General features: G+C 45.5%; 2 protein-coding genes across 5 annotated transcripts in view; one reads left to right on the forward strand and one right to left on the reverse strand.

Moving 5' to 3' along the window:
- RRP1B (ribosomal RNA processing 1B) overlaps positions 1–10,592 on the reverse strand; it is a 31,038-nt gene extending 20,446 nt beyond the window's left edge. For all 3 annotated transcript variants that reach the window (XM_066259253.1, XM_066259252.1, XM_066259250.1), the window contains exon 1: positions 10,394–10,592. In XM_066259253.1, coding sequence (XP_066115350.1) covers positions 10,394–10,511 — 118 coding nt within the window. In that variant the 5' untranslated portion in view covers positions 10,512–10,592. The remainder of the gene's footprint in view (positions 1–10,393) is intronic.
- Positions 10,593–10,638: 46 nt separating this feature from the next.
- HSF2BP (heat shock transcription factor 2 binding protein) overlaps positions 10,639–21,092 on the forward strand; it is a 105,958-nt gene continuing 95,504 nt past the window's right edge. For both annotated transcript variants that reach the window (XM_066259265.1, XM_066259266.1), the window contains exons 1-2: positions 10,639–10,785; positions 13,150–13,300. In XM_066259265.1, coding sequence (XP_066115362.1) covers positions 13,153–13,300 — 148 coding nt within the window. In that variant the 5' untranslated portion in view covers positions 10,639–10,785; positions 13,150–13,152. The remainder of the gene's footprint in view (positions 10,786–13,149; positions 13,301–21,092) is intronic.

A 21,092-nucleotide genomic window follows, 5' to 3' on the forward strand; every position in this document is an offset into this window, starting at 1 on the left:
TGGGAAATTTCAGTCTTGTTCTAAGTGGCATCACCTTGGTTAGCCGTGTTCTTCTTAAGCCTTCTACCTCTGTCTGTACCACTTATGATCAAGCCACAGGACACGCAGTTTTCTACCTGCTGAGTCAACCCCAGGTACCATGGAATAATTGCCGACTGACACAAGAAATTATAAAGTCAGGAAAGCATATACCCTTGCAGTTTCCAAGCCTGTGAGAATAAGCCGAACTCTAAAGTCTTCATGCATCTTACAAATAATATTTTACTAGGAGGTACTAGGAAAAGTCTTTTGGAGCAGCAAATTATGATCAACTTATGTAAACACATATATATTTGAAATCAATGTAATCTCAAAAAGAAAATTAAAAAGTGATACCCTTTTTATTTTATTTTATTTGTATTATTCTGAAGCTGGAAACGGGGAGGCAGTCAGACTCCTGCATGTGCCCAACGGGCATGCCCACCAAAGGGGTGATGCTCTGCCTGTCCGGGGCATTGCTCTGTGGAGACCAGAGCCACTCTAGCGCCTGGGGCAGAGGCCAAGGAGTCATCCCCAGCGCCCGGGCCATCTTTTTGCTCCAATGGAGCCTTGGCTGCGGGAGGGGAAGAGAGAGACAGAGAGGAAGGAGAGGGGCAGGGGTGGAGAAGCAGATGGGCGCCTCTCCTGTGTGCCCTGGCCGGGAATCGAACCTGGGACTTCCGCACGCCAGGCCAACGCTCTATCACTGAGCCAACCGGCCAGGGCCAAAAGTGATACCCTTTTATTTTGTCTGTTTGTTTGTTTTTGCATTTTTCTGACGCTGGAAACAGGGAGAGACAGTCAGACAGACTCCCGCATGCGCCCGACCGGGATCCACCCAGCACGCCCACCATGGGGCAAAGCTCTGCCCACCAGGGGGCGATGCTCTGCCCATCCTGGGCGTCGCCATGTTGCGACCAAAGCCACTCTAGTGCCTGAGGCAGAGGCCACAGAGCCATCCCCAGCGCCCGGGCCATCTTTGCTCCAATGGAGCCTTGGCTGCGGGAGGGGAGGAGAGAGACAGAGAGGAAGGCGCGGCGGAGGGGTGGAGAAGCAAATGGGTGCTTCTCCTGTGTGCCCTGGCCGGGAATCGAACCCGGGTCCTCCACACGCTAGGCTGACACTCTACCGCTGAGCCAACCGGCCAGGGCTCCCTTTTAATGGGCTGAAGTTTAGTGCATTTCGATATCTTTACGGGTATTGATTTCTAAGTCACTGAAGACTTTAGTCATATCAACAATTTTATTATGGTGCATTTTGATTCTTTATGATGTTCTCACTTAAAACCAATACACCAGAAACCATAATAAAATTAGTTCATTAAAGTATATTTCCATCCTGGCCAGAGAGCTTAGTTGGTTAGAGCATTGTCCGAAAGAGCAGAGGTTACCTGGTCAAAGCACATACAGGAACAGATTGATGTTCTTGTCTCTCTCTAAAATCAATAAAGTAAATGTTAATAAAAAAGTACATATCCTTTAGAGGATGGGCAAATGACTTGCCAAATGGTTTTCCTCTACTCGTTATAAACAAGTCACATCTGGGAATTTGCCAATTGAGAATATAACAATATAACTATGGTGTGATAAATTCCACCAGAACTGAGCCAACTGCAGCCCTTATTGTAGTTAACTTTGTCATAGCGATCTGTGCTTATGTTCATTCATGGTAAGACTAATGAATTAGTGGATCTGGGAAAGGATCACCAATACCTGCTAAAACATTTAAAAAATTACTGAAGAACTTTGAAACAGATGAATCAGATCAACAGCACACAAAACCCACTATTTCATCTTAAACTGCAAAGATCAGCAACTATTCATTCGATGCTGGATGCGATGCAATAGACAGAATACAGTATCACCTGCTAAGTAAAAAAACCCCCAACCCCCCCAAAAGCTGCAAAGCTGCTGTGGGGGTTCAGAATGAGTCACCCAAGATGCGCCTCTGTTCTGAGCTGAAGGCAACTGAGACCCTGCAGGCTCAAGAGAAACTCTTACTTCTTCCTTAACGAATTTAAATTAGGGAACTTGCTCATAAGACATACCTTTTTTTGACCTATCTATAGAGCATGGTAAACTACTAATTACTGGACACCTGCTTTTCTCATTGTTCTGCAATGACCTCCCTCTTCCCCTGAGTCATCCTTAGCTCAGACTGTCACATACACCCCATTCTAACTTTGTCTCTGAACTTCTCCTGTACCTGGAATTCCCATAAGGACATACGTAGTAAAATCTGCTTATTTTCTCATTAATCTGTCTCACTTCGATTTAATTAGACAGCCAGAAGAACACTGAAGGATCAAGTTTCTTCTTCCCCTACACTAACCTACATCTCATCAGATCTATTAATACGTTTGTAGGAAATTCAGGGGATAGAGAAACATGCCAAATGAGAACATCAGATGCAGACAGCAAAACCTTAAGTGCGGGAAACTCTACAGCAGTGGTCCCCAACCTTTTGTGGGCCACAGACCGGTTTAATGTCAGAAAATATTTTCACGAACCGGCCTTTAGGGTGGGACGGATAAATGTGTCACGTGACCGAGACAAGCATCAAGAGTGAGTCTTAGATGGATGTAACAGAGGGAATCTGGTCATTTTTTAAAAATAAAACATCGTTCAGATCTTCAATATAAATAAAACGGAAATAATGTAAATTATTTATTCTTTCTCTGCGGACCGGTACCGGTCTGTGGCCCGGGGGTTGGGGACCTCTGCTCTACAGGACAAATGACTCAGTTCCTTCAACAAATAAATTGCAAAGAAAAAAAAGATGGATAAACCTGCCCTGGCTGGTTGGCTCAGTGGTAGAGTGTCGGCCTGGCGTGTAGGAGTTCTGGGTTTGATTCCCAGCCAGGGCACACAGGAGAAGCGCCCATCTGCTTCTCCACCCCTCCCCATCTCCTTCCTCTCTGTCTTTTCCCCTCCCGCAGCCGAAGCTCCATTGGAGCAAAGATGGCCTGGGAGCTGAGGATGGCTCTGTGGCCTCTGCCTCAGGTGCTAGAATGGCTCTGGTTGCAACAGAGCGACGCCCCAGATGGGCAGAGCGTCGCCCCCTAGTGGGCATGCCCGGTGGATCCTGGTCGGGTGCATGCGGGAGTCTGTCTGACTGCCTCCCCGTTTTCAACTTCAGAAAAATACAAAAAACAAAACAAAACAAAAAAAGTCCTAAAAGTATTTTCTTCATTAAACAGTGTTTTGTTCTAAAAGCAATAAACCACTTTCTCTGTTAAAAAAAAAAAAAAAAAAAAAAAGATGGATAAAAACTGTTATCAATTTTAAGAAATTAAATTTAATGGGGTGACACTGATTAATAAGAGCATGTAGGTTTAGCCTGACCTGTGGTGGTGCAGTGGATAAAGTGTTGACTTGGATTGCTGAGGTTACTGGTTCAAAACCCTAGGTGTGCTGGTCAAGGCACAAATGAGAAGTAACTACTATGAGGTGATGCTTCTTGTTCCTTTCCCCCTTCTCTCTCCTCTAAAATCAATAAATAAAATCTTAAAAAAAAAAAGAGTACACAGGTTTCAGGTGAACATGTCTATAGCATTTGAACTGTTGATTGCACTGTGTGCCCATCACCCAAAGTCAACTCATTTTCTGTCACCATATATTTGTTCCTAAAACTGTTACAATTTTTTTTTTTTTGAATTTTTCTGAAGCTGGAAATGGGGAGAGACAGTCACACAGACTCCCGCATGTGCCCGACCGGGATCCACCAGGCATGCCTACCAGAGGGCGACACTCTGCCCCTCCGGGGTGTCGCTCTGTTGCGACCAGAGCCACTCTAGTGCCTGGGGCAGAGACCAAGGAGCCATCCCCAGCGCCCGGGCCATCTTTGCTCTAATGGAGCCTCGGCTGCGGGAGGGGAAGAGAGAGACAGAGAGGAAGGAGAGGGGGAGGGGTGGAGAAGCAGATGGGCGCTTCTCCTGTGTGCCCTGGCCGGGAATCGAACCTGGGACCTCTGCACGCCAGACCGACGCTCTACCACTGAGCCAACCGGCCAGGACCAAAACGGTTACAATTTAAGAGCCTTAGAAGACATATCAACCAAATGCAATGGGTGAGCCTTTAAAAAATTTATGAAATGATGGGAAAAACTCAACAGTTTGAATATTTCATACTAAGATTTTTTTTTAAGAGAGTGATAATGGTACTGTGGCTATGTTAAAAAGAGTATTTATCCTTTAGAGATACATAGAGAGTAACTGGAAATGGAATGAGATGTCTGGGATTTGCATAAGGATTTGGTGGGAAAGAAGTGGGAAGATCAGACACACTAGTCAGGTACAGATAAATGCTGACACTGACTAATGAGTTGATTTTTTATATATTTGAAATATTCCTTAATAAAAATACCCCCCCCCCAAACTACATATTACTGAAGTGCTTTTGTGGGTTCTTGTCTTTCTTCTTCTTATTTAGAAAACTTTACAATGAAATTAAATTCTCTTGGCCACAGGGCTGGTTCAAGAATAAAAATACCCACAGATAAAAATACCCTTGCTTGGGCTTTAGGAGAATCTCAGTTCTCTACCAGTGGACTTGAAGAGAAGACACAGTTTGAACCTGCTTTCAACCAGCCTGCCACATGATGGGGAGCCTGTCTGAGAATGAAACCAAGCTAGGGGTACCAGAGTCGCTGTAGAGAAAAAATGGGTTCTGTTGTCTTTAGCTGAGCTCTGCATGAAGCTGTGTTTCAGATTTTTCCCCTTGAAACTAGGATGGCTTAAAAAAAAAGAGGGTGGCTTGGAAGTTTTTGTCTAGTTGCAATTGAGAGTCATAACCAATAACAACACATTTTCATTGCAAAAAATTCAAATATTACATCAAATTATATAATCAAAAGTGCTTTCTTCACTGCTTCCCAAACCCTAGTCTCCTCCCAGAAGGATTACTGTTATCTGCTGATAGGTATCTTTCCATTGCATTTACTTACACGTGATACGGAAATGCAGTTGTGTGTGTCTGGCCTAAACAGCTTCTCATGTAATACATATTCTGTATTCTGGCCCTTTTCACTTAAAAATAGGACAGTGTATATCTCCAGATGGCTTTGCCAAGTGCACCAAGATGTCAAACTAACTCTAAGGGATAATCTGTCTCTCTGGACAGCTCATACCTGCAATGGGCTAAGGTATAAGATGATGTGCCAGACACTTCTATAATTGAAAACAGAGTTCGACAAAGTAACTGTGATTAGCAGATCCTGGATAGCGGGCAGGAAAGGGAGCTGGAAGTGAAAGCGTATTTTGACTGTTTTATCCTATGTGGAAACAAACCCTTGGCCTCGCTTGCTACTTACTAGCTCTGCAATATAAAAGGGCCAGTCCTTAACTACTGGCCCTTTTCCCCACCTACAATATATGTAATGTTTATGGTTCTGGCCAAAATTAAGAGCAAGTATGAGAAGCACTTTGTAAGAGCAAGGCACTGTTCAACTTGGGGGCATTATGAATGTCTCACAATCTCTACCCATAGGCTGTTGAAGCTCTTCTCGTTTAAAATATCTATTTTCGGCCCTGGCCAGCTGGCTCAGTGGTAGAGCGTCGGCCTGGCGTGCACAAGTCCCGGGTTCGATTCCTGGCCAGGGCACACAGAAGAAGCGCTCATCTGCTTCTCCACCCCTCCCCTTCTCCTTCCTCTCTGCCTCTCTCTTCCCCTCCCGCAGCCAAGGCTCCACTGGAGCAAAGATGGCCCCGGCGCTGGGGATGGTTCCTTGGCCTCTGCCCCAGGTGCTAGAGTGGCTCTGGTCGCAACAGAGCGACCCCCCGGAGGGGCAGAGCATCACCCCCTGGTGGGCGTTCCGTGCTGGGTGGATCCCGGTCGGGCGCATGCGGGAGTCTGTCTGACTGTATCTCCCCGTTTCCGGCTTCAGAAAAATACAGAAAAAAAAAATCTATTTTCAATGTAAGTATAAAAACCACTTGTTTTCACTCAATAATTTAGCTGGTAAAAACAAGGTACCAATTTTTGAAGCATTTAAAGCAAAACAAAGAAATGCGCGCTACTTAATTTCTTTCAAAACTCTGAAGTAGTACATACCTGAAGCAGTTTCATTCAGCAACTGCTTCTTGACCTGTCTTTTTTTCTGGGGGCTCAGTTTCTTAAACTTATACAGCAAAGTTGCTGACAATAATACAGGCTTAGTTAGTCCAAACAACTGAGGTAAAATAAAAGTGAGATGGGGGTGTAGAAAATAACCAAGCTTTGAAATGAGAAAATCCAACAGCTTCTCTCACCACGAACAAGCACAAGAGTCCTTTCAGGTGGGGTGAAGCATTATACTCGAGCCCACACCTGTGTCAGAACAGGTACAGCTCCTAGACGTTACTTCTATTGGGTCAAGAGACCTGTCAGTATAAAAAAACACTTATTTCCTCTATTACTGCCATAAATCTAACAACCACCAACTGTAAGGTATTTTTATTTATTTTGCCAGAGAGAAGGAGCAAGGGAGGAAGAGAGAGAGAGAGAGAGAGAGAGAGAGAGAGAGAGAGAGAGAGAGGAAGGCAGAGAGATGAGAAGCATCAACTCATAGTTGCATCACTTTAGTTGTTCATTGATTGCTTCTCATATGTACCTTGACTGGGGTGGGGGAGGGGCTCTAACTGAGCCAGTGATCCCTTGTTCAAGCCAGCGACCTTGTGATCAAGTTGATGATCTCATACTCAAGCTGTGACCTCAGGGTTTTTTTTTGTTTGTTTGTTTATTTTTTTTTTTACAGAGACAGAGAGTGAGTCAGAGAGAGGGATAGACAGGGACAGACAGGAATGGAGAGAGATGAGAAGCATCAATCATTAGTTTTTCGTTGCTCATTGCGACACCTTAGTTGTTCATTGATTGCTTTCTCATATATGCCTTGACCGCGGGACTTCAGCAGACCGAGTAACCCCTTGCTGGAGCCAGTGACCTTGGGTTCAAGCTGGTGGGCTTTTGCTCTAACCAGATGAGCCCACGCTCAAGCTGGCGACCTCGGGGTCTCGAACCTGGGTCCTCGGCATCCTAGTCTGATGCTCTATCCACTGCGCCACCGCCTGGTCTGGCGACCTCAGGGTTTTGAACCTGGAACCTCAGCACCCCAAGTTCATGCTCTGTCTACTGTGCCACCACCAGTCAGGCTGTAAGTTATTTTATGTGCCATCAAAAGAAAGCAAGAATGCAAATTAAAGTTGTAGAATTGATAAAACAGAAAGGGGTTTTTGTCTGTTTTATTCAAGGCTGTATTACCAGCACCAAGAATAGTGTAACACAGTAATGTGACACACAGTAGGCCCTCCATTAATGTTTGCTACATACAAGAATGAATAAATAAAGACAAATGAGCCCTCATAAGTAAAATCACAGTGATCATTTTATCATTGGGAATACTCAACAAGGTTAAAGCCTTAGGGCAACATTTAGTTGTTTTAAGCAGTACAGACTTCTAATTTGTTTTTAAAATAACAAAGCGAGGCTGCTGCAGGAGACACATATACTGCTCACAAAAATTAGGGGATATTTCAAAATGAAGCAATGAAATATGCCCTAATTTTTGTGAGTAGTGTATGTCTTTAAGAGTAAAATTTCAGTTTCTTTACTATGCTTACAACAAGGTGCACAAAAATTTGAGCCTGTCAGTGAGATTCAAATGTCAGGCCAAGTTACTTCCAAACTTAGGTTTTTATTTTGATGGGGGACAGCTGTGTCAGAGACCTTGTTTATTCTGCCCCATCATCACTGTCTCTGACATCCACTTTGCAGTTAGTTTTTGGAAGGTCCACTATACTCTGTGCAATATAGCACTGAACAAGAGGTACCAGACAAGTAACTCCATGTGATGGGTACTAACCAAACAAAAACCCTAGAACACTGGTATAAGTCCTCTGGTCTCATGCCCCTGTCTCAGCATTTCAGATCCTGGACCTGCTCATGAAAGGGGTTTGAGGCACAGGTTCTCTCTGGCTGTCTCAAGCCCATAAGCACTGACTGTATCTGGCCTTTCTTCTGTTCTTGTATACAGCAGGCCTTGTATGCCTGGATGTGCTCCCACTTCCAGCTAAGAAAATAGAAGCTTATAGTGTTTTTGGGGAAGAGTGACGCATTAATAGATAATTAAGAAGCAATGTAGCTAAGTACTACAATAGAGACAAACTAGATATTTCAGAATCCTAGAGGGGGTGATAAGGAAAGTGATAATGAATACTGAGAGTGAATCAAGGGTGGGAACCTTTGACATGCACAAGAGAAGGCAGTGAGGTGAGAAATGGTGTATCATACACCAGGACCAGGAATGGCCTGTTGTTGATGGAGAATGAAGCAGTCATGTAGGGGATAAGGTGGGAAGAGAAGCAGAGGAGAGGTAATCTGCAGACCTGGAATTCCAGTAGGGTGGTGATGTGATCAGAGCTGTTTCAGGATGATGACTCTGGGCTGGTTGTGGAGAAAGGGTTCAACGGGGCACAAATGGGGAAGCTCCCTCTAGTCTATGGCCAGTGCCTTACCCTACCCTGCTTCCACCAGGCATGTTTTTTCTTTGCCTCTTTTTCTCCTAAGCTCCAAGGGCCCATCTTTTCTCTCTGTAACTTGTTTCCTAAGCCCATTTCTTCTTATACTCACTTCTTCTACCTCTGTGACTTCCTAAATAAGCTTTCTCTTAAAAAGGGGAGGGGCAAAAATGGAGTCAAGATCAGTTAGGAAGTGTTTTCCCACTGCTGGTTCACCAGAAATTTTGTACTGTCATCAAGAATCCTGATACAAGGTGGTTAACTCTTTCATGGACCAGCACAAAATTTCTGTGAACCAGCACCAGTCCACAGACTAGTGATGGAAAAACATTGATTTAAGAAAAACAAGTACAGAATCCAAGATGAGATAAAGATGAACCAGGAAGAAAGAGGAATTCAGGAGATGAAACAGGTAGGACCCAGGGACACTGAATGGAAGGGTTGGGGGAGTTGGGGTTGGAAAGGAAAGAGCAGTCTAGGACACTACCATGTATCCACCTGGAGTCTGTCTGAGTTGACAGTGGGAACAGGTGGCAGATGGTCAGCAGAAAAGAACAGGTTTTGGCAGGAAGAAAATGAGTTACTTTTAGGCATTCTGAGTCTGAAGTGCCTGTGGGATATCCAGGTGGAAATGCAGGGTTAGCAGGGCACAGCTGAGCTGAAAGTTGCAAAGGTCTGGGCTAGGAATTTAGGTTAAGAGCCTTCACTATATCTGGGATACCTGAAACCATGAGAGTAAGTCAAGTCTATCAGGGAAATCCTAACAAAATTGAAGTCAGGAATTTTGGTCTTCATTCCCTTCTAACTAACTTTCCATAAAATTGTATTTTTTTCCCCCTGGGTGGCATTTTGTGATTTCTCTTCTAAATAAAATAAACTGACAATGTCAGTACAAGGGAAGGTAATATCTATTCTTTCAAGTAGACTCTGAATGTATTAATAAACCAAACTATATCTTACTGCAATAGAAAACCTCCATTTCACATTGCAGTTCACACATCAGGGAGCACCAGGATCATCTATAAGAACATATTTTTCATCAGGTAAACGAAACCCATTAGCGGCACCCACTGCTGTTAAAATCCAACTACAGCCTGACCTGTGGTGGCACAGTGGATAAAGCGTCAACCTGGAAACGCTGAGGTTCCCGGTTCAAAACCCTGGGCTTGTCTGGTCAAGGCACATATGGGAGTTCATGCTTCTTGCTCCTCCCCCTTCTCTCTCTCTCCCTTCTCTATAATGAATAAATAAAATGTTTAAAAAAAAAATCCAACTATAACCCCCAATGTGAACCGGCCTCTCCCTCCCTAACTGGGCTCTTCTAACCATTCCTCCAGCATGTTCTGTTCTTTCTCCCGCCTGTCAGATCTGTTGAACATGACTCCGGAGTGGCCTTCCTATACTAGCCTATGTAGAGGTCCTCCCTCCTTCCCTGACTTCCCTTTACGTTACTACACTACACAAACTCTGCTTTAGTAATCTTCCCGCCCCAGCTTTACAAGCCCAAGTTCCTCTAGGTCACGGTAGGGATTGTCTTCTTCCCCTTAATCCCCGCTCCTAAAGGTATTGGTCTAATGATGGCCAATGAACCAATGAAGAGCACAGAAAAATAAATCAGGATGAGCCTCATATTTAAGGTAGAGCCTCCGGGAAGGACAGACTGGGTCTGTACTCAACTTCCTCACTCACTGTGACTTTCAGCACACTACCTAAATCCCTGTCCGCCTCTGTTCCTCAAACGTAAAACCAGACTAAACACAGTAGGAAGCAGTTTCCATGGTGCAAACACACGGAAGCACACGGCAGCAGTGCGAGTCAGTGTTCCACTGGCGGCTCCGCGCGGCTCCCGCCGCCATGTGGCGCGGCTAGCCGCCGGGCGCCCACCTGTCTCCCTCTGGGTCTTCACGCTGATGTACTGGCGCAGCTTCTTCACCGCCCGGTCCCGGATGCTCTTCTCGTGGGACGCCAGCCGCTGGGCGAACTGGATCTCGGCCGGCTGCATGGCGCGCCCGCTGTAGCATCCCCGGCCACAGCCCTCCGCCTCTCAACCTCCCGCTGCTGCCGAGCGAGGGCTGCTGTACGGCTTTGGCCGCGACTGCGCAGAAAGCGGCAGCGGCGGCGCGGGATGATGGCGTCACAGAGGCGACCGCCGCTGCTCTGCGCGTTCTGGGAGCGAGCCTCACCGGCTTTGGCACCTGGCGAAACAATCCAGTGCTGATTTGCTTCGCGCCTTCGCTGTCTTTCAGTAGCCAAAGCTGGGGGCCATTGCCGGCGAGGTTAGCCAGGGTTGGATCTTGGACAGGAACAGTTGGATGGCCAATTGTAAATGGTCTAGAATCCTTAAGTCCAGTCAGGAAAATCCCTATTTGGTTGGTAGCTGTCCTACAAAACACACAGTACCGAGTTTTTAATTGCACTAGACTTCTTGGACCGTCTCGGCGGTGGAGACTGGGAAGAAGGGCCGTCCTTCGGATTCTTGGAGGGATGTTAGGGGCAGCCCCACTGTGAGGCCTCTACAGCCGGGCCAGCCGGCATAGGCAGTGCTTCTCCTAGCGTCTCCCAGTGTCTTGGTCCCAGTGCAGAGGCAGTTCCTGGGGCTGGGGCAGGTGCCTGAACTTTAGCAGGGCAGGACTAGGGGCAGGCGTTAGCAGGCGCTGGGGCAGAGGGAGGTCCCTGTGCAGAGGTAGGTTCTAGGGCAGGAAAGGGCAAGTGCAGGCAGGTCCCAGGCCAGGGGCAGGGATTTGGACCGTGTCCTCACTAGACTGCTCTCAGGCCTGGAGAGCATGCGCTTCAAGGATTCCACAGTGTCGGTTTCCTGCGTGTTTCAGAGATAGACCAAATTTTAGCTGTGCAGTAACTCGGTATATTCCAACCCACAGGTGGCACCATAGTTTGCGAATTCAGTAGGTCTTCTGGGGCAAGCAAATGGACTAGGTAGTTGACGTCTCCAAGTTACAGTGGTCTCAGTTGTCAGCTAGCTGGATGGGCTGTCGCAACCTATCAGGGGCAGACTTCTTGAGGAACCTGTTGTCAAAAGTCTTCCACCCTTGCTGAGGAACCCAGAGTGAGCGCAGAGCACAGCCACTGGCTGCACTGGTGGCAGTTCCCTTTAACGCATCACACCTCAGCATTTCTCACCAAACAGAAAAGGCCCAATTTTATTTATTTCACCTGACACTTATACCTGGGTCTTAATGTTCTTCCACTTGCAGTTCATAAGTTAAAAATTCCAGCTAAATCAGAACAGCCTATATGGGCTGTAGTTGAACTTGCCTCTTGGTCCACCGTCTGCGGGGCAGAGAATGCTGAGCAAACTCTATGAAGTGTGAGCCTCGCTGCTCTCCATACCGGACCCCGTTGAGAACACGTTTTCACGCTGACTCCCGGGCTTTCTGGTGTGAGGGGTTAGAGGGCTTGTTGCCTACACGAAGGCACAGGAAGCCGGGCCGAGGCGGCCATGGGCGAGGCGGGTGGCGCTCAGGAGGCCGGCAGGGTCAGTGAGGAGGCACCGGGCCACCTTTTCCCGCTAGGCCTGTGCTTGAGAACAGCCCTGGGCCTTGTTGGCCGAGAGTGGAACATGGGCCTGGGATGTGGTCCGGGCATCCCGCCTCTGAAACTGTGGATGCGGGTCCAGGAGGCTCCGCGGCTGGGAGGTGGTGTGGTCTGGGCATCCCGCCTCTGAAACTGTGGATGCGGGTCCAGGAGGCTCCGCGGCTGGGAGGTGGTGTGGTCTGGGCATCCCGCCTCTGAGACTGTGGATGCGGGTCCAGGAGGCTCCGCGGCTGGGAGGTGGTGTGGTCTGGGCATCCCGCCTCTGAAACTGTGGATGCGGGTCCAGGAGGCTCCGCGGCTGGGAGGTGGTGTGGTCTGGGCATCCCGCCTCTGAAACTGTGGATGCGGGTCCAGGAGGCTCCGCGGCTGGGAGGTGGTGTGGTCTGGGCATCCCGCCTCTGAGACTGTGGATGCGGGTCCAGGAGGCTCCGCGGCTGGGAGGTGGTGTGGTCTGGGCATCCCGCCTCTGAAACTGTGGATGCGGGTCCAGGAGGCTCCGCGGTGGGGAGGTGGTGCGGTGAGCGCGTGAACTGGAGATGGTGGTGGCACTCCTCTGATATCCAGAGCTGACCCTCCTGGTGAGGCTGTGATGGTTGTGTCAGGGCTTAGTGTAGGTTCCGAATTGCCTTCATGTCACTTCCACTGCACGTGATGTTGGAGAAGGATCGTGGTTCTGTTCCCTGATAATGGCGGCACTTCGAAAAAGTCACTCGGCTTCCTGCGTCTGACGTGGACAACTTTGAAGGGTTATGGTGAACTGTCAATGAGGTGGCCAGCCAAGGGCTCAGCCACCCAGTAGGAATCTCATAAACTTCCTTTTATCCTGAGTAGCTTGGCACTGAAATGTTAAGGAAAAGTTGTTGGCATTTTTCTTTGATGTTCAGGCCTAGTTGCTTAAAGAAAGAGCTAGGTTTTGAAGGCAGGGGCATTAGCTCTAAGATGTAATATATGCAGCAGAGGGCACATTGGTAAAGACATGCATCTGACACTGAACATAAGAGGCATTAAAAAGGAGGCAAGCTGGTGGGCTGCTGGTTTTAGGTATCTGAAGAAAAATGTAATAATCGAAGATCTACTCATTCTTTTAGCTCATGGGAACTAAAGAAGAATTTGTTCAAGTCCGAAAGAGGGACCTGGAACGGCTTACAACTGAAGTGATGCAAATACGGGACTTCTTGCCCAGAATACTAAACGGGGAAGTACTGGAAAGCTTCCAGAAATTAAAGATTGTAGAAAAAAGTGAGTATTACTTCATCTCTAGCAGTATTGTTGGTGATAGCAATCTGTCCCAGCACAGTTCCAGCTCACACAGATAACTGTAAAGTCATTGCAGATAAACTTCAAGGTACAATTAGACTCTTTAATTGCGTTTAGGAAAGTCAGGTAAGACAGAAGAAAGGGAGGGGCTCTGATGAGTAACTGAGACGTGTAAGTTTGTGTCAGAGAAAGGTTTACTTCCTTTCTGGAGTATCTGTTACCAGCTTCTCTTTCTTTCCTCCTCTTTTCCTTGGCAGGTGAATTTTATGCTTTTATAATTGAAAAGCTTTGCTCTAAAACTTAAGTTCTTACCAGTGAAAGTTGAGGATTTTGCCATAGAGTTAAATGTGTCTGTAGAGGTGACTGAATATGTGTTTAGTTTTCTCTACATTGATGGATGGGTCAGTTTCTAGCACTGGTTTAAGTTCTGGCTTGCTAGGATTTGTCCATTTAGATTTTGAGATTTTAGCAGAACTGTGAGGTCAGATAACAATCTAGGAACCCATTGAAATCCTAGGAGATATTCTAGGATTGATTCAGCACTTACCTAATTGAGTCTGAATTACAATTAAATCAACTTTAGTTAACTCAGCACAGTGCACCTATTTGCCATCACCTCTAGAAAAAGTGCATTTAGGGAAGCAAGGTTGTGTTTCTACCACTAGTCCAGATAAAAGGATATCTTAACAGTTTTCAAGTTTGTGGTTTGTGCAAATGTGTTTGGTCAAGGGATAGCCTATCCAGTTAGAAGGGAGAATGTTAATGGTTACCATATCTTCCTGACCTGTTTATTCTCTTTTGGGAATCCTCAGGTCTACTCTTCTCTGCCCTGTGCAGTGAACTCTTCTATAGGGCTGCTTGCCTGTGGCTCTGTTGCTGGCAGCCAGTAGGGCTCACCAATGGAAGGCATCAGTAGGCAGAGAGAGGGGTTGAGGTGTTTCTTCCTGTCCTCCCCACAGCTGTGACTCCCACTAAGGGACCTCCTCACAGACTCAGCTCTCACAGTGCTCCAGCAACACTGTTTCCTCCATCATTCCTTCACTAGAGGGCCATTGCTAGTCTCTGAGTGCCTCACCATCCCTGTTTGGTTTTTTATTCTTGCTCTCCCATAAAGTCTCAACATCTGGGTTGATTTGTTTCCCATCAGGGCCCTGCCGGATACATCTGTGTCACTGGTTATCATAGCTTCAGGTCATTGGCTTCTTAAAATCCCCAGTTCTGATGCCATGCTCATCCAGCAACATTCTGAAAACGGTTAGTCATCCCAAGTGCATTTATCTTCAGGAAAGGAAAGTAGCAGAGTATGGCAGTCTACTGAGTGGTTATGGTTCTCATTGCAAATGAATAAACTAGCATTCTGAAAAATGTATCAGGTTCTCATGAGTTTATGAGCATGAGTCAGTCTTTAGAGACCAGTCCTCTACCAAAATCAAATCGTGCTTACAAAAGCAAGGGCCACGCATGAATCTGTGATGACGTGATTAAAGTTAGACTTTAGTAGTTCTTGCCCTGCAGTCGCTGGCCTTCCCCAGACCATGTGGTCATCTCTTTCCTCACTGATGTCTTGAGCCATTTCTTCTCAGTCTCCTTTGCTGATTACCTTTCTCTGCAGCAGTCTGTCAGCCAGTAGAGTGTCTTGAGCCCACTCTCCTGTCACTCCGTGTTACCTCTGTGGGCAGTCTGTATACACACTTAGCTTTAGTTGCCATCTTGGCTGCTGGATTTATCTCTAGCTCAGACCTTTCCTGCTGGCTCAGGGCCCTGCATCTGACCGCGTATGTGTCATTTCTTTTCGTGTTTGGTAGTCATTTCAATTCTGTATGTCTATCCTTGCCTAATCAGTCTATGACCATCAGTAAAGAACTGATAACCTCACAAGTTGGTTTGCTGGTTCAGGGCAGTGACAGAGACCACTCACCAGAGGAACTGTGGACATCTTGCCAACAAAGGAAAGGACAGAGTTGCTGTAGAATTTGGAGCAGAATGGAGTTAGGTGAAATACAGATGAAGCCATGCTTCGAGGGTCTCCAAGCAAAGTAGGGCTGTGTGTGAAGGGGTCAGCATCAGGTCTTACTGCAGTGGGCCCAGGTCATGTTTCCTTGAAAACTACAATGTTTATTTATTTATTTTTAATTAATTGATTTGAGAGAGAGAGAGAGAGAAAGAGAGAGAGAGAGAAACATTGATTTTTTGTTCAACCCATTTATGCATTTATTGGTTGATTCTTTTTTTTTTTTTTTGACAGACAGAGAGAGTCAGAGAGTACAGACAGGGACAGACAGGCAGGAAGGGAGAGAGATATGAAGCATCAGTTCTTCGTTGTAGCTCCTTAGTTGTTCATTGACTGCTTTCTCCTATCTGCCGTGATTGAGGGGCTACAGCAGAGCCAGTGACCCCTTGCTCAAGCGAGCAACCTTGGGCTCATGCCAGTGACCATGAGGTCATGTCTATGATCCCATGCTCAAGCCAGCGACCTCGGGTTTTCAAACCTGGGTTCTCCGTGTCCTAGTCCAGTGCTCTATCCACTGCGCAACTTCCTGGTCAGTCAGGCCCTGGGTTGATTCTTATATATGCCCTGACCAGGGATCAAAACCTCAACCTTGGCATACTGAGATGATACTTTAACCAACTGAACTACCTGGCTAGGGCTAAAACTAAAAAATTTACATAGATGTGGAACATGGGCCTAGAAATCCTTATCTGAATCTCTGTGGCTAGTTGGAAATCAAGGCTGCTGTTCTGTGTCACAGTGCTTTTGATCCTGCAGGCAAGAGTGGGGTGTTTTCTTCTTACTGGTATAAGCAAAATTTCTGATAGTGTGAGTTTTACAGAATAAGCTTTCTCTAAATGAGAAACCAGTGGTCACTAGAAGAAGGGGTCATTATGATACTTTTACAGTTGCAGTGTGTTCTTGGGAGAAATACTGTTTCCTGTTAACTTGGCACCTGGTTTTATGTGTGCCTACTATCCCAGCCTGACAAATCACAGGACCGAGTTTCCCTTTCCCAGAGCAAGCTTAGTTTACTTTCTCAAGTCTGATTGATGATATTCATCAATGCCCCTCACCTAAAACTAGGCAGCCTGAGTCTCCCCAGGGTACCACCATCCAGACTAGAGACCAAAGATTCTCCTTTTTGCCCACCTCTCTTGCTCCTGTTTAGCCTCTACCTGTGTACCATTAAGTCCTATACATTTTCCCTCATGGGTGCATCCTGAGTTTGTCAGCTTGCCTCCATTGTCACTGTTACCACCTGTGTTCAGGCTCCTATCATTTTGTCTGAATCTCTGCCTCCTGGAAGTTCATTCATTGCAACTCTCCAGTTGAAGCCCAAGTAATGTTTAATAATTCAGTCTAATTATGTCATTCCCCTGCTTAAGACTTTAATGGCTTATCTTTGCTCTTAGGAAAAAGATAAAAAACTAAGCAGAAAACCCAGCCAAATCTACTACCATCCAAAAAACTAAACCACACTGTGCCATGGCTAGAAAGGCTGTGTACTATTGGACTCAGCCTCAGGCACAGTCTCACTTTCTTATCTGACTGCTTAGGTAGAATGTGTCACTTGTTAGATGTTGTCAAAGCACCCTGTACTTTTTTTTTTTTTTTGCACCCTGTACTTTTACTTCAGACAAATAAATGGTTTTATTCCCATATTATGGTACAAGTTGGCAGGAGGGTAAGGCCTATGCCTGGCTGAATACTTAGGCTTAAGGGACTGACTGCCCTGCCCACTCTCCTAATTTGTTAGTGGTATCTCATGAAACTAAATGTGCTACAGGAAACTGGGTGTTAAGAGAGAGGAAAGATCAAAGTGGATTGGGGTGGTTGTAGGAGGCTTTACTGTGAACTTCCTCTGACCCTTGGAGAATTCTGCTTTTCTATCCTAAGTTTGACCTAAGGCATCTTTCACCTAATTTTGGCTCTTAAATTCTCACCACTTGGGTGATAAGAAAGAAAACAAGAATCCCCCATTTATTTATTTGAGAGAGAGAGAGAGAGAGAGAGGTAGGAAAGGAGAGAGATGAGAAACATCAAGTTGTAGTTATAGTTGCATTGTTTTAGTTGTTAATCGATTGCTTCTCATATGTTCCTTGACCAAGGGATCTCCAGCTGAGCCAATAACTCCCCTCTCCCACTCAAGCCAGTGATTTTGGGCTCAAGCCAGTGACCTTGGGCTTCAAGCCAGTGATCTCTGGGCTCAAACCAGCAACCATGGGATTCTTTTAATGATTTCATGCTCAAGTTGGTAACCCTGTGCTCAAGCTTACGAACCTGAGCTCAAACCAGATGAGCCTGTGCTTAAGCCAGTGACCTTGGGGTTTTGAACCTGGGACCTCAGTACCCCAGGTTGATGCTCTATCCATTGCACCACCAATGGTCAGGCCCCCCGTTTTTTTATCCTCCCATCCCTTTTTTGTTACAGAGACAGAGAGAGGGACAGATAGGGACAGGCAGACAGGAAAGGAGAAAGATGAGAAGCATCAATTCTTCATTGTGGCTCTTTAGTTGTTCATTGATTGCTTTCTCATATGTGCCTTGACTGGAGGAGGGGGGCTGCAGCAGAGCGAGTGACCCCCTGCTCAAGCCAGAGACCTTGAGCTCAAGCCAGCAACCTTGGGCTTTAAGCCAGTGACCTTTGGACTCAAGCCAGCAACCATGGGGTCATGTCTATGATCCCACGCCCAAGCCAGTGACCCTGCACTCAAGCTGATGAGCCCACGCTCAAGCTGGTGACCTTGGGGTTTTGAACCTGGGTCCTTTGCATCCCAGTCCAATGCTCTATCCACTGTGCCACTGCCTGGTCAGGCTTTCCCCTCTTTTAAAAAAAATAAGGATTAGTTCTATTGACCCTTTTTGAGCCTTCCCAGGATCTTGTCTTCCTAAACTAATCATATGAACCATGGTTCAGAGAATGGATCTCACAAAAAAAGAAGAGGGATCATATGGTGGCAGCAAGAGCCATTTGATATGTGGATTCTTCCATCCTCCCCCTGGCCCTTGGCTTTCAAAGTTTCTGTTGCTTGTAGAGTTATTGTATGCCTCATATTGTAAGCAATGATGATGGGCCTATGAAGGTAGAAATGAATGTTAGCATGGAAGGAATCTGTACACCTAACTTGAGGGAAAGTTTCTTTTGGAGGATAAGTTTGAATTTTCAATGGTTGGGATGGGCTCTGGCTATAAAAGCCAACCAGAGGACTTATAGTGATGTAAGTATCAAATAGATGGTGGACTTAATTGTGACTGTAGCACAGTAACTGCCTTTGGGAAGCTGGGCAGGTAAGTGATGGAGTTTGGAATAATACTGATGAGTGTGTTGCCAGAGGATTTTATAGGGAATCAATGATGCTAAGAGGGACATGACTTATTAGAAGGAAAGGGAAGATGTTTTAGACTAGAATGATGGTATGTATGAAGGTCACAAAAAGCAGTGAGCAGGATTGATTGTGGGTTAATGAGCTAATTTTTCTGCTTGACACATCGAGCAAGGATTAAGGTATGGAAGAGTCAGTTATAGTAGAAGTCAGTAAATGTGAGAAGCTATAGAAGTGAAAATAATCTTGGATTATTGGTTTTAATTTGAGATGAGAAGCAACTTGAAATTACCACAGGGATTGACATCAGAATAGCAATTAAAATTATGTTTTCAGGGGAATGGTTTTCCTATCTGAGTGTAGGATGGATTTGAGGGATTGGTTAGAAGATGAATTAATGAGAGTGCTCATCGAGGAAGGTTCGTACTGTGGCCGAATGGTTGGGGTGGGAGGGAGGTGTGAAGAAGCAATTGGTCTCAGTGAAGAAGTGAGGGCAGAGCTCAGTAGTGGAAATAGAGATGTGGGAATCATCTGTACACTGCCTCTAGCTCATGGGCAGGTGTTTCCCTGTCTGTGAAACAAGGACAGTTAGCTTATCTCACAGGAGGCAGCAAGTCTTAAAATGGAACCCTCTTTGGGAAGTGCTTGGCACAGTGCGCAGCTCAGGGGCGCCCTCAATAAAGGACCTCATCAGGTGCAGAGGCTGCTGAATACTTGGTGTACTGAAGGAAGCACTCTTTTCCTGGCCCAGCACTTCCATTCTGGCTCAACCACTGATGCTCCATGAATTTGGAAAAGGTGTAGGGAGGTTTAGAATAGGACTGACCTGGGTGTGGATTCCAGTTCTGAGGCCCGGAACTTAACCCCCCAACCTCCTACCCCAACCCCCCAACCTCCTACCCCCCGCTTTTCTCTCACCCTTCTTGTGCATATTCATTCAGTGGTTAGGGAGTTATTACTGCATCAGTGGATGAATTTGTTTTAAAATGGAGAACCCAGTTTTTTTTTGTTTTCTTTTTTTTAATAAGACCTTGCATAGTATATGATTTCATTTATAAAATACAGGAACGTGCCTGACCTGTGGTGGTGCAGTGGATACAGCGTCAACCTGGAACACTGAGGTCACCAGTTTGAAACCCTGGGCTTGCTGGTCAAGGCGCATATGGGAGTTGATGTTTCCCGCTCCTCCCCCCATCTCTCTCTCTCTCAAATGAATAAAATAAAATAAAAATACGTGAAAATTGTATTTTCTTCATTAAAAAAATCCGTTTTAGACATTTACTTGTAAAATCAATGTGTACAAAGAAGGTGCTTTGATGAAAACAAAAATAGAATATTAGAGATACTGGAAGATAATTTCAATGCTATTTGTAATGTCCCATTCCTGTTGTTAATTTTGGTTGCTAAGTAGCAAGAAAACGACAAATCACAGAGACAAAGAGTTGGAAAAATAAAGTTTTTAAACAGTTCACTTTGTAACATCTGGATGCTTTTTTCCTCACCCATCCTTCCAAAACCCCTCCCGTCTGGCAACCCTCAAAATGTTCTCTGGTCTATCAGTATGTTTTTGTTCTGTTTGCTCATTTATTTTCTTTTTTAGATTCAATTGTTGATGTGTATTTATTGCTATTTTATTGTTTTTATTTTTTATCTATTTTTTTCTTCTTAAAGAATACCCTTTAACATTTCGTGTAATACTGGTTTGATGGTGACGAACTCCTTTCCTTTAACTTTTTCTTGTCTGGAAAACTCTTTATCTGTCTCTCGATTCTAAATGATAGTTTTGCTAGGCAGAGTAATCTTGGTTGTAAGTCCTTGCTTTTCATCACTGAATATTTCTTGCCAATCCCTTTTGACTTGCAAAGTTTCTGTTGAGAAATCAGCTGACAGTCTTATGGGAGCTCCTTTGTCAGTAACTTCTTTTCTCTTGCTCTTTTTCAGATTCTCTCTTTGTTTATAACCTTTTGCATTTTAATTATGCTGTGTCTTGGTGAGACAAAATAAACCCTGTTTGGGTTTATTTTGTTTGGGACTCTGTGCTTCCTGGACTTGTATGTCCATCTTTTTTACCAAGATAGGGAAGTTTTCTGTCATTTTTCAAATAGGTTTTCAGTTTCTTGCTGTCTCTCTTTTCCTTCCAATACCCCCATGATGAGACTTAGTTTGCTTGAAGTTGCCCCAGAGGCTCCTGAGGTTTATTTTATTTTTTTATTAAGTGAAATCTGGAATAGTCTTATTTCTTTTTTACACTTTTTCAACTTATGCTTTCAACATGCTACCTCTGGTACTGTGGTAGTGATTAACTTAAAATGAAGTCTTTAAGTGGGTCCTAAACCAAACCAATGTGACTGGTGTCCTTATAAAAGGAGGAAATTTGGACACAGACAGATGCACAAAGAGGGAAGGTAATGTGAGGGACAGGGAGAAGGCCAAATGAAGGTGGAAGTGGATTGGAATT

The sequence above is a fragment of the Saccopteryx bilineata genome, chromosome 2 (assembly GCF_036850765.1).
Source record: "Saccopteryx bilineata isolate mSacBil1 chromosome 2, mSacBil1_pri_phased_curated, whole genome shotgun sequence".
Classification (NCBI taxonomy): Eukaryota; Metazoa; Chordata; class Mammalia; order Chiroptera; family Emballonuridae; genus Saccopteryx; species Saccopteryx bilineata.